The sequence below is a fragment of the Candoia aspera genome, chromosome 3, assembly GCF_035149785.1.
Source record: "Candoia aspera isolate rCanAsp1 chromosome 3, rCanAsp1.hap2, whole genome shotgun sequence".
Classification (NCBI taxonomy): Eukaryota; Metazoa; Chordata; class Lepidosauria; order Squamata; family Boidae; genus Candoia; species Candoia aspera.
Genome location: NC_086155.1, coordinates 46,709,084 through 46,726,700, shown reverse-complemented (window position 1 = coordinate 46,726,700; position 17,617 = coordinate 46,709,084). Strand labels below are relative to the sequence as shown.

General features: G+C 39.9%; 2 protein-coding genes across 5 annotated transcripts in view; one reads left to right on the top strand and one right to left on the bottom strand.

Annotated features, from left to right (window-relative positions):
- Positions 1 to 10,772, top strand: part of SOX13 (SRY-box transcription factor 13) — a 65,042-nt gene extending 54,270 nt beyond the window's left edge. For 2 of the 4 annotated variants that reach the window (XM_063297546.1, XM_063297545.1), the window contains exons 13-14: positions 6,186 to 6,402; positions 7,162 to 10,772. In XM_063297546.1, the coding sequence (XP_063153616.1) occupies positions 6,186 to 6,402; positions 7,162 to 7,441 (497 nt within the window). In that variant the 3' untranslated portion in view covers positions 7,442 to 10,772. The remainder of the gene's footprint in view (positions 1 to 6,185; positions 6,403 to 7,161) is intronic. The other 2 variants (XM_063297547.1, XM_063297548.1) reach the window with 2 other exon arrangements.
- GOLT1A (golgi transport 1A) overlaps positions 1 to 17,617 on the bottom strand; it is a 321,971-nt gene that overhangs the window by 227,058 nt on the left and 77,296 nt on the right. The gene's annotated exons all lie outside the window — the stretch shown is intronic.

Here is a 17,617-nt window from a genome sequence, read left to right as displayed (position 1 = left end):
TTTAGTTTGATCTTTATTATAGTAAACAGGAATGTATAGAATAGTAGTAGGAAGGAAATAATTAAATAAATGTTATCTTTGAGGGGGTAGTTGATTAGGAGGTGTATATATGTACAGTATACAGTTGTAATCAAAATTATTCAACCCCCATTGCAAATCAGGTTGATTGTCAAAATGTACAGACTTTCAGCTGTTTGCAATGAACAAATCAAACAAAAGCAATTGAAATAGCTCAACACAACAAATGCTTCAAGTGGTGTCCCCAAAGTCAACTGAAAATGCAACTGATAATGACTTCTCCAGTCTCAAAATTATTCAACCCCCTGAATAGAATCCGTCACAACAGCACACATACAGTATGCAAAACAGGTGTTGTCTCAAGCACACCTGATTCAATTAATCAGGGGCTTCATTAGTTGCACCAGGTGTGCTTGAGCTGGAACACATGAAATACCTGAACTGTCTTGGGGGTTGTTGAGTGTCACGCTTGACTGCATGTTAGAAATACAGTATGGCTAAGTCAAAAGAATGGTCCAAAAAGGTAAGAGAAGAGATCATCGCTCTTCACAAACAAGGAACAGGAAAGAAAAAGATAGCGAAGGCACTGAATGTTCCTAGAGACATCGTTGGAAGCATAGTTCACAAGTTCAAAGTTAAAGGAACAGTGGTTACACTACCTGGACAGGGCAGAAAAAGGAGGCTGTCAATGGCTGCAACCAGATTTCTGAGAAGGCAGGTGGAGAGAAACCCTCGAGTGACTGCAAAAGACCTGCAGCAAGACTTGGTGGCAACAGGCACTGAGGTTTCAGTGAGCACAGCAAGGCGCGTACTAAACACAGAAGGTTCCCATGCCAGAACTCCAAGATGTACACCACTACTGATCCAAAAGCACATGAAAAGTCAGCTCCAATATGCTCAAAATCATATAAATAAGCCACAGAAGTTTTGGGGTTCTGTTCTGTGAAACGATGAAACAAAACTGGAACTTTTTGGCCTGATGGATCAGCAGTATGTCTGGAGGAAGAAGAATGAAGCATACACTGAAAAGAACACTCTGCCTACAGTTAAGCATGGTGGTGGCTCGGTGATGCTCTGGGGGCTGCTTTGCATCCTCTGGGACTGGAAACCTGCAGCATGTGGGTGGCAAGATGGATTCATTGAAGTATTAGGAAATCCTAGGAGAAAATGTCATGCTGTCTGTAAGGAAGCTGAAGCCTGGTAGTCATTGGACCTTCCAACAGGACAGTGATCCCAAGCATACCTCAAATTCCACTAAGCCTTGGATGCAGAAGAAGTCCTGGAAGATTCTACATTGGCCATCACAGTCACCTGACTTGAACCCTATAGGAAATCTCTGGTGGGATTTGAAGAAGGTGGTTGCAGCACGCAAACCCAAGAATATTACTGAACTGGAGGCCATTGCTCATGAGGAATGGGCTACGATTCCTCAGGAAAGCTGCCAGAAGCTGGTGTCTGGCTATGCATCTTGTTTGCAGCAGGACATAACAGGAAGAGGGTGCTCTACTAAGTACTGAAGATGCTTGCCATGAAGGGGTTGAATAATTTTGAGACTGGAGAAGTCATTATAAGTTGCATTTTGTTGACTTTGGGGACACCACTTGAAGCATTCGTGTTGAGCTTTTTCAATTGCTTTTGTTTGATTTGTTCATTGCAAACAGCTAAAAGTCTGTACATTTTTACAATCAACCTGATTTGCAATGGGGGTTGAATAATTTCTATTACAACTGTGTGTGTGTGTGTATACACACACACACACTCATACTATTTCTTCTCTTTCTTTTAATATAAGGGGAGGGAGCAACTGTATTTAGTGATTTTTATAATGTGCCAATGGAATGATTTATAGAAATAATGTGATTTTGGTTTAATATAGAGTAAGGGATTGATTATGGAAAATTGTTGTATATCCTTGCTGTTAAAAGTCAGAAGTCACGTCTTTTTGTAACTCTAAATTTTTTTCCCTCTTGTGTTTCTACACTTCTTTAGTTTTTTCTTTTTTTGTTTTCTTTGTAGTTTTTTGTTTTTCTGTAGCTTTTATCTTTGTTTGAAACGTAATAAAATTCTTATTTAAAAATAGTTCTTCTCAACACTCCTCAGTTTTCAGCAGATAGTCAAGAAGAAGGAACAACATCTCTTTTGTGGGTTTATTAAGATTAAGATTACTAAAACTTGTATTATCAAGTATAATAACAGACAATCTATGTGCTTCTTAATTTGATTCTTATTTTAGTAGACAGAAATGTACAGAATAGTGCTTGGAAGGGAATCTGTTGGAGGGGAGAAAGATGTTTAGGAGGTTTATATGATTTTTTTAAAATTTTAATATAAGTGGGAGGAGTAACTCTACTTAGTGATTTTTATTATGTGCCAAAGTGGAATGATTTATAAAACTAATGTAGTTTTGGTTTAATATAGAGTAAGAAATTGATTATGGAAATTTTTCTATATCCTTGCTGTTAAAAGTCAGAAGCCGCATCTTTTGGTAAATTTGAAAAAAAAAATTCTCTTTGTGTTTTGCACCTTTTTAGTTCTTTTTTTCCTTCTTTGTAGTTTTTTGTTTTTTTTGTAGTTTTTATTCTTCTCTCGAAACCTAATAAAATTTATTAAAAAAAAGAACGAAGAACAAAGTCATAGGCTTTCAGTGCAGTACTTTACAAGGCTACTGAGAAGTAAGTTTCATTCATTCAGTGGGGCTTTCTGCTTAGTAATAGGATTGCCCTCTTAAAAAGTCTGGGTAATGCCAACCTCCTTGCATTCTTATTTTCCTCCATGTTCCCCGTGTGACACAGGTAGAAGGTGATAATTCATAAATAATACAGATCCACATTCTGCTGATGCTAAATAAAAATAACCCTCCCTTGTGGTGGTGCTTCTTTACTCAGAGTTGCTCTTCTCACCGCATGGGCTAATAATGAGTTGCAGTTCCTCATAGACTGTTTGGCTATTTAAAGAGATTGGTGTGGTTTCTGAAGAACTTATCCATGGTACTAGGAATAAACTTGCAGTGCTTCAGTAGAGGTTTGTGGGTTATACTCTGCATGCTTAATTTGAGCTCAGGTATTGAGGTTAGAATAAAGTTCAGGTACTACAATATTGGGATCTGATCTGGTGCTTCCTATGACACTCATCAGCTTAGACCATTGAAAGGCCTTGAGTGTTACAATAACCACAATGATGTATTCACAATTAGAAGCTTATATATTTGTTTCATCAGGAGAGTGTATTTTGAGTGGTAGGAAATGGTGTCTCAATAGCAAATGTCTTGGGTGGTTTTACGTTTTTCAGATACAATGGGATGATGTAAGAATTGGTTTTGTTGATTGTATTTCTAACTTATAAATAATGTAACATGTAACATTGTTGGGCTCTGAATATGCAGAAAAATAAGATGATAGAATGCAGTGAGCCAGTACAGATTGTAAGTATGTAGTGCCATTTATTGAAGCTTTCCTTTTTCCTTTCCCTCCTGTCCCCCACCCCTCTCTCTCTCTCTCTCTCTCTCAGGCCTACTCCCAGCTCTGTTTCAACTAGCAGAGCAGATTTTGTTTTTTAAGGGGAGCATTCAGAAATGTTACCTCCATCTGATAGAGAATGATATGATCCACTCTGTCATCTCACCTCTTACATTTCCAGATTTGATATCTAAAAGTGAAAAATAGGAACTCAGGTTGTTTTGCGTTTGAGTTTATTTAATTGGTTTTTTGTTTTGTTATGTTGTATTCTTTAGAAAAACAAATCAAACTGGATGTATGTAAAAGGGAATAAACTAGAAAGTACATAGAAACTTAGAAAGAAAAAAATCATAATTATAACATAGGATTCAACCATATGTATTTTTCTATCTTGAGTTTTTCATTCCCAAGGTTTATTAAATTATGACTGTTTTGTATAAGTTTAATATTATTTGAATTATGTTGACTCTGAAATACGATACAGTAATTTTACCAGCAATGCTAATTCCTGTCTTTTCCTATCCTAATTCCTAAGATTTTCTTTGACCTAGAAAATTTGTCTAGGCGTAACTTTTTCTCAAGTTCCATCAACTATAGTCATCTTAGACTCTGTTTCCCATACTAACTGCTTGGGTGAAACCTTCCATATCTCTTGAGCCTCAATTTTTCACAAAGCTCTGATGAAGGTCACACAACCCAGGGAATTCCAGTCACACAGCAGGCCAGCCTATTTTAGCTTTTCCACCTGCTCCCCATACCTTGTGCTTGAAAGAATTCAAAGACCAGTGTAGGAAGGTGACAGAAAAGGTCAGCAGGAGGGAAGGGTTCCAGTTAGCAGTAGGTGGCCATGGCTCTGGAGCTTCCCATTTATAAAGAGAGAAGCACTAGGGGAAAGAATTGCACTTCCCTGACCTTTACTTTCCCATTTGTCTGATGTGTCATATAACTCAGCACAAATCAGTCAATTAATATAATATTTGAGATGTGTGAAAGGTCTCATTAAATAAAAGGGGATTTGCATGCATTCTCTTGCAGTTGGACAATAGTGCATCTTCGCAAATAAAACTTTTTCCACATGATGTAGTAATAATCATAATAATAACTTTATGTTGGTGGTACAGTTAAGTGCTGATTAAATAATAATGCATGCAGGTTTAATATACATCTATCAATGTGCTTAGCTTACCCCCTGAGGCAAGAATAACCCTTCTCTTATGGCCTTCTGGAGAATAGTTAGAATCTGGCTTTTCTAGAAGGCCATTGGTAATTAAGCAGTTTTTGTTGTTTATTCTTTCAGTTGCTTCTAACTCTTCATGACTTCATGGACCAGCCCATGCCAGAGCTTCCTTTAGGGCAGTGTTTTTCAAACTTGGCAACTTTAAGATGTGTGGACTTCAACTCCATGCTTCATGCTGTCCGGGGAATCCTGGGAGTTGAAGTATACACATCTTAAAGTTGCAGTTTGAAAAAACCAAGCTAGAGGAAGATTTGTGCCATTATTGTTTGTTCTTCTTTACCATTTTTTTATTACATTGTTTTTGTATTGTATTTTGCTTTAATCTTGCACACCACCTAGAGTCTTTGGAGTGAGGTGGTTTATAAATCTAAAAATTATTTTTATTCATAAATAAACAGGAGTCATGTGGACTCACCTGTGGTCCTTAGCCCCATTTCTGTGGGTTAAAATTTGTGAGAAAATATTCTTCCTTCTGAAGAAAAAAAAAGGGGGGGGGGAATGGACATTTGTTGTTTTTGTAAAGAGATAGTTTTGCTTTCATTCTGAGCTGGGTGATGCCCAGTCCAGTCTTTGTCAAATTGAGGATCACACATCTTGTAATCCCACAGGAGCCAGGACACTCCATTAACTATATAGTATGGCTTGCTTAGTATCGCAGTTTGCAGTTCTAAGCAGACAACACAGCCAGATGTTTTCTCAAGCTCCTGATTCCTGTGTGATATGATGGTCCAGGTATTGTACAGGATTAGCCTTACAATTGCCCTATGTCCTTGGAGATGCAGCAGTCTATAGAAATAATTCTTTTTACCTAAATGGTAATTAAAGTTAAATGTAGGGCTATGCTATAGCCTTTAGAACTGCATCTGGTTGAAATAGTTTCCATTAACTCTCCATATAATTTGTTCCATTAACTCTCCATATAATTTGTCTTACAAAGACTGAGCAGCTATATACAACACCCAGGCCTATTTTTGTAGCCCCAGGACCCCTCTGATCACAAAAACCAGCAAAAACAAATGAAAAGAGGTACATGTCTCAAAGTAGGTTGAACGTATTTCAAAAACAAAGGGGAAAAAAATCCCCCCAACTTTGAAAAAGATAGAAAGCCCTAGTAATGTCCATAGCCAGTTTGCTTCTTCACCTACTCACTGTGATTCAAAGAACAAGAAGTTGTTGCTGTTTGGTTTCTGACTATCTAAAGGTTGCCCATCCCTGTCTTAGGTCTCAAACTCAGCTTTTAAAGGTGCAGTATCTGTTCTCTCCTGGCTGTTTCAAGGGAAATATTGCAGACGTGAAAGTGTTTTTCATCTTAATCTACAATAGTCAACTTTTGTATCTCCGTGTTCTTTTTCGTTCTAAGCCCATTCCTTAGGAAGTATTATTCTGGCCTAGCACAAGAGTGAGAAAGACCGTGCAGTTGAGGAAGAAAAAAGGGTAACTGAGGTCAGCCTCTTTCACTGCTCTGTTTTTCTCAGGATCCCGATGGAAGTCAATGTCCAATCAGGAGAAGCAGCCTTATTATGAAGAGCAAGCACGTCTCAGCCGCCAGCATCTGGAGAAGTATCCCAATTACAAGTACAAGCCCCGCCCCAAACGTACCTGCATTGTGGAAGGGAAGCGGCTTCGTGTTGGTGAATACAAGGCACTGATGAGGAATCGGCGCCAGGACGCCAGGCAGGGCTACCTGATTGCGTGAGGCTTCCCGTCCCTTTTCTCTGTTCCTCCTGAGCACAGCTTTCCGAGCCTGCAGGTTCCTATGGCTGAAATTCAGCTTATTTGAGGAAACTGCACAGCACATCTTTTGCAGGGCAGTGTTAGCTTAATAGGGTTCAGGTTCTTGATTCATCATTAACTGTGACCTGCAAAGGCTTCCTGGCCTTATTTGCACTGACCCTGACAAACAGCTAACCCAGGGTATGGTCTGTGTGTGTCTTGTAGCCTTGCTGACTGTAGGGATCACAGACATAATTAAACATTTTGCTGGATCATACAGGCATGATTAGCATTTAGGAGGAGGCAGGCATCTCTGAAAGCCTAGCTGTAGAGGGAATGTCCAGAATATAAACGGCCATATAAATATGATTGATAGATTGATAGATAGAAGGATCCTGGGAGACAGTTGATTTGATCTCATCCCAAAGAGAGCAGTATTGCACAAACACATGGCCAGTGCCATGTGTTGTTTCCTAGGAGTAAGGAACTTGTGGCCCCCAAGATACTGCTGAATTGCAGTTACCAATAGCCTCAGCTAGTGTGACCAATAGTTAGAGATGTTGAGAGTTGTAGTTCAGTAGTAAAGGATCACAGCTTCTCTATTCATGCTTATCTGTTCTCATGCTGGGAAGTACAGTGTGCATTAGTAAAAATATTATGAACACTGAGATGGAGTGGGGGATGGAGCATAATGGAAGGGGGCATGACTTTTATGATACATTGTAATGTCTTCCCTAGGCCCCAAAGCAGCCAGATGCCACCTTCCTCTTCGGATCTCATGTACCAGCGATCAGTTGGGATTCAACTAGCTCCACCACTGATGGATCACTACTTGTCCCATGGCATGGAACCAAACATGCCAGTCATAGTGAACACATGTAGTCTGAAGCCAGAGGAAGGGGATGGGGCAGAGGACAGTCATTCAGTGCCTGATGGGGAGATGTACCACTACAGTGAAGATGAGGATTCTGAGGGTGAGGAGAAGAGTGATGGCGAGCTGGTGGTTCTCACAGACTAAACTAATGACACAAGGAGCAAGCAAGTATGGAAAGTACGGACAAGCTTTTGTCCTCTTTCCAACATGGAACAATTAGTGTCATTGGAAGAAACAAGGGGGAGGGAGCTTGTTAAAGCGGAGATGGACATGGAACAGAGGAACAAGTCTGTATGCCATCATCTTTGGTATTGGTAGAGGTTATTTCCCATTCATTTATATCCTCTGGAAAGGAAGGAATTTTGTCTTTGACCTGCTGAATTTTCACCAAGGAAATTGAAGATGAATTGAATATGAATCTTGTAATGTATCTGGTATGTTTTCCTACTAGGGTCAGAACTCCTGCTAAGGACATCCCAAACTTCACTGTAGTTAAATAAGAGAGAACAAAGGTATTATGGAGTCAGTAGGGATGAAGGATAGAAATGGAAATACAGAGCAGCAGATTTCAGAACCTGTTTTCTTTGAACCCATCTTCCTAACAGCTCAGTACTAGGTGTTGTACTCTCAGGAATGAAAGCGTGACTGGAAAATGCTTCCTCATTCCAGTTGCAACTGTATCTATCTTTTATGTGGTATTCAGTTGTGTTGGGGTTCAGGGGCAAATGCTCTGTGGCTGGGTAGCAATTGTATCTCCTGTTCATTTCTTCTATGGCTTTCTCTCCTTTCCTCAGAAAGCTGATGTAAAAGCTTCCTTTCCCAGCAGCCAAACAGAGCCTCACCTGTTTGCAGCCTGGCCAGCTGCACCAGCTTACATTAGCCACCCAGTCACTACCATTCAACCAACCTCTTGGGGGCCTTTTCACTTTCCTGAAATGAAACGTCTGGGTGGAACACTTATTCCCCCTTCATTCCGGATGTCAGCTAGTTCTGCCTTTTCCCCCACTCCAACTTCACTTTGTCCTGTGTTTGTTTTGTTCAACTCCCACTGGCCCTGCCAATAAATTCCCATGGAGCCATTTTTAGCTCTGGACTTGAATGAATAGCAGCTGAGGTCTCGAAGGGCCCTCTTTACCCTTGGCAGCCTTGGCCCAACTTATAAATTAAGCCGTGGCCTGCTTCCCTCCTACCCTCGTTTGCTTGCCAATTCTCAGTACACACAGGAGAAGAGGACGTCCTGCAACAGTAGAAAGCTGACTTGATAGTTAAGGGATAAAATGTGAAGTTTCTGAGGAAATCTTTCCAAATTGTTTCCCTCCAAGGGTGTTATTAGATGTTTCATACCCACCCACTACAGCACCAAATGTGCATGATGGGAGTTATAATCCAACATATCTGGAGGGCACCATCTTGGGAAAGCTGTTCTGAAGCATCTTCTGTGAAGGGATAGGAATTCTCTTAAATGGACACTTTTATTGAGTTAGTCTAAGAATGCTGTAGTACAGGGTAGGAAACGTGTGTTCTTTGAGTTGTTCTGAATTACAGTTCATGGCATGGCCAAACTGGAGGAACAGGATATTGTAATTCAGCAACTTCCAAGGGGTTTGTCCACTTTTGTCATACTGGTTTATTGAGCCTCTGGTAGGCCTCTGTATATTTGTAAATTCATGTTTTCCCTAAATTGAAGTCAACAATCATAGTTTGCAATATAAGTCCTTGTTTGCTTATCATGCTCAGATCATCCTGAGTTGAGTGTATAATGTATACAAGTGGCTTTTTCACCTCCTTCTTCCCCTTTATCCTTTTGTGGCATTAGTAAAAGCAGCAGTCTTGCACTGATTTAAATGAGCTAACTGTTCTTGGTCAATGGTACACCAGTGGCTAGTTTCAGTACATGGAAAGAACAATGATGAGGGAGGCACGGAAGGTGTACAGGGTCATGATATACATGTGCACATGCACAGTATCTCTCTGATGAATGAATTAGGTACATTTGCATACATTTTTCCACATATTTTGTCCCTATCACATTTGGATAGCCCTTTAAACATTTTTGTACACTTCCATTGGATTTCAGTCTCAGCATGGGAATCTTTTGCTTTCTGTCGTGAGAAATTGTAACATCACCAAGAAACTAAATTGGAAGTGATTAAAGTAAACATGTAATTCTCCATTTTTTGACAAATTCTCCCTTTTGTTTTAGGGTGACCAAGTTGTTAATATAACACACTGATCCCCACAACTTAAGACCAGACATGAGATCATGAAAGAAATACAGCATTGCCCACATGATTGTATCTGGCCCATTGCAGTATGAAGCATAGCAGTATATGTGCATGCACACACAGAAGTGGTGAATTGCAAGCCAATTTATCATTTATGGCAGAAAAGTCAGGATTGCTAGTACTATGCTCACTGTTTGGCATTACCCTTAGTCTTTAAGTTAGGGGTACAAAAAGCCCACCAGCATCCCTTTTGTAACCCACTTCAGTAGATGTGGCAAAAGGTCACTATTCTTCGTATATTTGGCAATTGGGAGGTGGTTAGAGGATACCTTAAATCTTACAGAGGATTTATGCACGCATTTACTTCCTTGTAAACCCCTGAACATTGGATCCTGGCCTCACCAACTTCAGGAGTGTGGTCCTTGATAATGCCTGCCCAAACCTAGTGCAACTCTGGAGTTGACAGAAGTTGCATGCTGAGCATGCAAGGCATTATCTTTCCTGCCACTGATCAATGTAGTTGTCACTCTGAAATTTGATCTTAGTGTGCACAGTGCCATTACGTAGTTTAGTGTCACTCTAAGACACTGGACCTGGGTGTAACTGGATAGAATCAGGAGATTGGTTCTTGTTTATGAGAAACAAAGCTCTTGTCTGGCATTCTTTCATGACAACTTTTATCATTTTGTCACATTAAGTATGACTTACGTCCCTGACTAGCTTAGGTAAGTCAAAACTACTTGCACCTGTCCAACAATTTATTTTCCCTTATTCTAATTTCAATAAACACAACTTTGAAAAGAGCAAAGATGCAATTGTATCTTATCATGGAGAGGAAGTGGATCATTTAGTTCATTTGTAATAAGCATCATGAGAAAGGGTTACACAGCTTTCCTTGATCCTGGTGCCCTCTAGATGTGTTAGATTACAACTCCCGTCACATCCAACATCATAACGGGCAAGCATCGTGGAGTTCTAGTCTAGCATCTGGAGAGCATCAAGATGGATGAATGATAAGTTAGGCTTTGTCCTATATTGTTCCCCATTCCTCCAGTTTTTCATTATCCTATCCCTTTCTACTGTGATCTAGCAACTGGCTGCTGCTTTATTTTTATTTTGTTTTAAAAAGTCTGTACATATAGATAGAGCTTTATTTTGTTAATAAGACTAGTAACTTAACCTGTATATTTCAACACTTGTCTATAAAGGGTTTTCTTTTTCTTGGTACAATAAAGATGTTTTGGAACAGAGTTCTGTGCTAGTTCTGGTTTTGTAAAATTTACTTGACCACCTAACCCATCATGCCTGTTCCTGTTAACAGCAGTTGAAGGCTGTGGAGATGTGCTGACTAGTCTTTAAAATACAGAAGGTACATGATGCCAGACTTCCCTGGATTATCTGCAAACATTGATGTAGCTATGCATGTTTACTTGGAAGAAATTCCCAGGAAGTTCAATAAGATTTACTCCCAGGTAGGTTTGTGTAGGATTGAAGCTTAAGATCTCAGTCTTCCATGTGTTTACGTGGTAGTAAATTCAATGTTCTTAATGCGGCTTATTTCCTTGAGAACATGTACTATAGTCCTTTACAAGTGATAATGCCATTAATTTTTACCATTCCCTCCATCTGTATAATGATGCTGTGTCATCCTTGTTCATGCTGACATGTTTAACATCTTCAAAATCTCAAGTCTATTATCTTACTGGTTGAAAAAGATATTTCTGAAATCTTTTCATCAATGGGCCCTATTCACAAATCAAATCTTTTTACCTTTAGAGAGGAGTATATCTCACAGGAGACAATACATAGATTTTATGAGTCTTGAAAATAGTTTGAGATACACCTGCACAATCTGTTTACACAAGGCCAATGTTGACATTGCATACATCAAAATCTTCCACTCCAAGAAAGAAGAACCAGGGCCTGCCTCCAGCTATAAGGGCTGTGTAAGAACTGCACAATTTAATTTTTGATTCCCTTGTAGCTGAAATGTTCACCAGCTGGTATTACCAATCCTGTCTTTAAATCAGTATTCAAGGTGGGGCTGGATGCCTTCTTCATACTTTTCAAATGAGCCTAAGCCTAACCATCTCTCTCAAGTCTCTACAACTTCCAAAACTGCTTTATCTTTTTAAACACTTGGTCTTTTTAAAGCCAGTTGTGATTGATTTCAATCAGGATTTAAAATCACAGATTGGAGTGCTTCAACTTGTCATCCTGGTGTCCTGAGATCCAAGCTTCCTTGTTCCCAGCTACTTCAAATGAGAGGTATCTCACAAGATCTACAGTATTTTCTTCATTACAGCAGAGAACTCAGGGCACTCTTTCTTTGCTTTGCCAGTCAGATATCACAAGCCACCAATGTAAAGTAAGAGTTGCTGCAGCAAACATAAGCCTCAGCAGCCCAATGGTATGTGAGCATGTTGGCAGGTCTTCAAAAACTAACATGCCAGAGAAAGTTGGCTGTGTCCTCTTGATCATTAGTGCATCCTTTGGAATGAGAATGTCTCTCTGCTGTGGACCACTATGCAGTACAGATCCAATGGAATTATTTTCTGGCTGCTTTAAAGGGTAGCCATCAGCTGACAGAAATGACCTTGAGCAGGTGAATGACATTGGAAAATCTCTTGAGGGAGACAAGGATCTGCCTTGATCATTGGCCCAGACATGCATGATGGTGTCCCAGGTGTTAGGTTAGTAGCAGCTACTTCTTTCTACCTCTCCCAAATCAAGCCAGTTAAACATGACAAGAAACATTACTTATTTTGTGGAATCACAAAATTCATGGAGCAGAATATAGCAGGGATAGGGAATCGGGGGTCTTGTTGCTGTTGAAGCACAGCTCCCTGCATAAATTAGTTACTGATTTAAACGAACTAACCAAGGAGTCAATCTGACAACAATCTGCATAATATGGATAGTAGATTACTCAAGAACAAAACATCTTCCCTCCAGTTTTTAATTTTATCACATTGGCTTTATAGATAAAAAGAGACATTTGGTGTTTAAAAGGTTCCTTTTTGTCTTTCATTCAAGAAACAAAGTCCACCAACTTGCCTTGCACCTGTAGGAACACACAATTCATTCAGTATTGTCAGCAACTATCATGATACAGAAAAATCTTGTATTGTTTATGTACATAGAACTGAGTACATGAAAATTGCCAATAAGAAAATTAGTGGTGCCACATACAAAGAGAGAGGTGCTAGCATCTGCATTTTTTTTTAAAACAAGTCACTGTGAGGTAACCAGCTAAGAGATGCATACTATATCTTAAAAGTTTAGCCTAACCAGTTCATTGATTGGTGGTCGTGAATGAACTGGGAAAGCTCTGCCCATATTACAGATGCCTCTCTTGGCTTTCACCCTGTTACCTCAGTTTGCTCAGTTGTTTTGCTCCCAAAACAAGCAAGCACCACAGAAAGCAATGGTTCTGAAAACCCCTAGAGCTTGAAAGCAGTCATATATTTCAAACAGTAACTACATCACACAATTACGCAATTAGATTTCTCTTCCAAGTGCACAATACACTACTACACAATGTCACCCACACTGCAATCTTCACTTGTTTGTGTTCAGATAACTATTCAGGCCATGAAATCAATTTTTCGTGGTACAAAATTCAAACTATAAAACTCTCCATAAATTGCTTGGTTCTGACTATGAGGATGAGTACAGATATACATCAACACACAAGCCAATGTGGTGTGTAGGGATGTTTGTGTTGCCTCTGGGACAAGGCCAGTGTCCCTGTATCTGTCTTCAGGCTTGTTTAACTGTTTGCTGCTATGCTGTGATTGTTTGAATAGCACAATTATCTACAGAGACTTCTATTTCATACTGACATAGTCCATATACTTCAATCTTCAGGAGGAAAAAAAACCCTCAAGTTTGTGTTTCGCTGTTTTTAGGTAGATTAGATTCCCTCTGAAGCTTTTACATCACTGTGATGCCAGAGAATGAAAGAAATCTGTGCATGTTAATGTGCCAACACTGAGAACATGAAAATGCAGTATGATCATGAATTCCTCTGAAGAGAATAGGAGGGTTTAAAAAACCATGGTTGAGATCCCCTTGCTGTATAGAGGAGTTCATTTATTTCCTAAAACTTCCTACTATATATTATTCCTTTTGTTCTTGCTATCCATGCACATTGAATGATCTTGTGAAGATAAGCCTGCCAAAAATGCTCTGAGCAACTCAATGTTTAGAAGCCATTTTAACTTCCATGCAAGCATCCAGGAGAAACTAGCTTGGGAAAATGCTGTTCCTTGTTTTGAAAGTACTGATTTTTCTTAACAGGCTATGCAAAGGGTGGAACATGGGTACTGACAGCAGGCTCCATCTTGGTTGGATGGGTGGAGATGTCAAAGACAGCTTACGTCTCCTACTTGCTCAGAAGAGAGGGTATTGTGTGACTTATGGCCCTGCCCCATGGAGCTTTGGTACTGTTTATGCTGCAGCAGCAACCTCCTACCCCCAGCTCCCAATTTCCACATAGTATTTCTGAAAAAGGACAGATTGGCTACCTAGAAATTCAAATCAAGACATTTCCATTTTGCAGTTAGGGCTAATGGGGCAAGCAGTTTGCCCACTGCTGAACCAATGCCATGGCTTCCCCACTCCCTTGGTTGTGAAGGCACCATAATGCATGCAGAGATTTGCCCAGATTGCCTTGTTTTTCATTTGCCTTCTTCCTCCCCAAGGGCAAAGACAGCAAGGTAAAAGCTAGTGGCAGAGGGTGAGGAGATGTTGCTGGTCAAGATCCAGTTTCTGTGCTCCCTCATTGATTGGATGGAGGGAAAACAGGTTGGCTTTGGCTATTCCTACAAGGTCTGCGGTCAGGACCATCATGAGCCATTCTGAGACTGTTTGGGTGGTGATGTTGGCTTTAACATTTTTTGTATTATTCCTTCTAGGAATTTCCTCCACAGAGGTCCCTGCACCCAGAAGGCTTCTAAATACAGTCACCACACATGCCTTTTTTTTTTAAAAAAGTAGCAGCTTTATTTAACATCCAGCATTAAAAAATAACTCTCGAAGCTCAGAAACTAGCATGAATTTGGGGCTTTTCCTGACCCCTCCCCCCATGAATCAAGGACAGCCACTGATTAAGAGTAATAGTTGTTGCCTTTGCTTCCTCTGGGTTGTATTTAAGGTGGGTTATATGGCAAAGCTGTAAAAATCCTGAGTAGGCTAAATGCCTCCAATGTGAAGAAGGAAGAATAGGCTAAACTTATTCCCTTCCCCAACAGTGTCTCACTGGAGGTGTGAATGTCTTCTAGCACCTATCAACATTTCTAACTTTAAAATGACATCACTAATTTCTATAGTTGGTACATGTGTTGGTAAAAATGTTGAGATCCTGGCCATTTTTGCACTAAAAGTGGTGATATTATGAAGTAATGGAGCAAGAGACATTTCAAATATTAAGGTAATTCAGACTTTGATATTTCATTGTATTATGGCAGTGGACATCTTTTCCTCTTTGGTGAAGGGCGTTATAGGAGATTATCTAACTGCTTGAATGAAGCCACACACTGAATGAAATTTCAGTTGCTCTGCATATGTCTAACTATGTCAGATAAGCCTTCAGAATTAGGATGAGGACAGCTGACAATAGAGCAACCTCCAGTGAATAGGGAGAAAGCTTTTTGGAAAATCCAAAGAAGCTGATCTGGCAACCAGCTAATCCTTATAAAATGCAATTTAAAGCTTTTATGATAAGGCTGTATTAAGGTTAGGCTGGGTTGAAGTCTGATGCTGCCACAAATGACACAACCCCATTTTATCCTAGCCTAGTATGTTGTCCAAAACCAGCTGACAGGCTCCGGCACCTTTAATAATTCAAAACAAAATTATTGGTGGAATAATGTCTGGCTCCTAGGAAGGGTATATGTAGTGTTAGCAGTCAAAAGTAATCATGATGTTACTGAACTACAGCTTTCAGCATCTCTTATCACAATCCATGCTGGCTGGAGCTGCTGGGGGCAAGTTCTAGATCAGTGTTTCTTAACCTCAGTTACTTTAAGCTGTGTGGACTTCAACTTCCAGAATTCCCCAGCCAGCCGTGGGGATTCTACACAGCTTAAAATTGCTGAGATTGAGAAACACTGATCTAGAGAACTGCAGGTTCTTCACCCTGACCTAGGTACCCATCTTGCTTCAGCAGACTGCAGGCTCCTTAAACTTTCCAGCCTGTGGTTAACCTTTTTTTTTTTTGTGGATACACACCACATGGTGAAGCCCTTTCCCTAAAATTTAACTCACTTTCCTATCTCCATCCCACCCTATTGTCCAAATTGCCAGGGGAGCACAAAAAAAGGTTCAAGATTCATGTGTTTATATTTTAACTCTGGGCTTGGAACTTCACTTTCCTTTAAATCTGAAAGTTTGAAGCAATGGGAGTAAAGATAATAAAAGTGAAAAGGTGGGGAGGGTGTCATTGAGAATCATCAGTGAGCAAAACTGCTAATTGCATCTGTTCCTTTAAGAAAAAAAAACACGAAATTACAGTGTCATAAAAAATTGCCTAGGGTAGAAAAGCTGCTACTGGGAAGAGGAGGGAAAATGGTTCACAAGGCAGCCCTTTGCAGCTGCTGGGTCAAAAGAAAGGATGAATTCATTGCTCTTTGCTGCCCTCTGGAGGCCTGTCAGAATACTTTTACCCAAGACAAGAAGTGTTCTCTTCTCGCTTGAAATCAAACAGCTGCAACAGAGGTGACTGGAAACTTGATATGGCTGAAGGGTCTGCCTTGTTCTGCCCTAGGAAGATTCTCAGTAGGAACTTTCTGGGCCTGAAAGTTCTAATGGCTTCTTGTGTCTCCTGACTGGCTTGTTGTGTTTTGGGAGGTTTATTCAGAAGTCAGTATCCTGCTGGTAAGAGAGACTGCGGGAAGAAAAAAGTGGGGAAAGCAGGCTGTTTAATGAGAGACTGAGAGGTCAGAAGGCACTGATAAGAAGAATAGGCAAAGCAAGCAGGACACTTTTTAAGGAAAAGGCCTACAGAAAAATGTCCAAGGAGGTCCTATATGAAGACAGGGAAGAATAGGGGAAGTATTTTCTAGGAGGCGTATAGCATAAAAACTGAAGCCATGTGCTTTTCTGTTTTCTGAGCAAGTAAGATGGGTTAGGCCACTCTTGATACTTTCTCCACCAGCCAGACGACACAGCTGTACTCCACTGATCCTGCTCATTATAACAATCCAATTAATTTTTATCCTCCAGCATCCCCATTATTTGGAAGATTATAGATAAACAGATGTCAGTCCTGTTACAGCATATGAGACCAGAACTACAGAGAAGGCAGAAGTTCGTGGATTTTGTTCATAATGATTGTCATAAGAACTGATCATAGATCTGACCATGGACAGGATCTTATACATTTTTTTCTTTGCCTGTTGCACTATATTTACATTCACAAATTATCTCTGCATAACTGTGTAAACCTCCCATAATGCATTGGCTATACTGGCTGGGGAATTACGGGAGTGAAGTCAAATACATCTGGAGTATTTCAAGCCATGGTAGTTGGATTCACATCAGGGCTTAGTGTGGCCCTGTTACAAAACACAGGACATGGCCATCTTCACAAGATCAGTTCTGTAACTAGTATTTACCAAATAACAATAAATAGCTACATTTATAAATAAGAAACATCACAGAGAAGATTTACTTCATAAGCACTAACGACTTTTCATCTGTTTCAGGTTCTTGTCTCGATTTAGAGGACTTGTTCACATCACCTAGGAGTACCCTATAACTAAAAAGCTGCCTTGCTTTCTATTATCTGCTTTTGGGACTAGCAGTTATCTGAAAATTAATGTATTGAAGACCAAGGTAGTTGTTTTTGACAGTGAAAATGGAGTGAATGATTGCAAATTATATGTTATACTTACATAGCTAAAACATAACAAGTAGGTGAACTTCCATACCTTGCTAGACTGTTTACTACAGATGCAAAACTGGAAGAAATCTTTAAGTTGTACAAATGCTGATGAAAAGATAGTGAATAGTTTGTGGTCTGTTGTGAAGAACAGATGCTTGTTAAAAGCAACAAAAGAGGCTGTTTATGGGTGTGTATTCTGCCCATTTT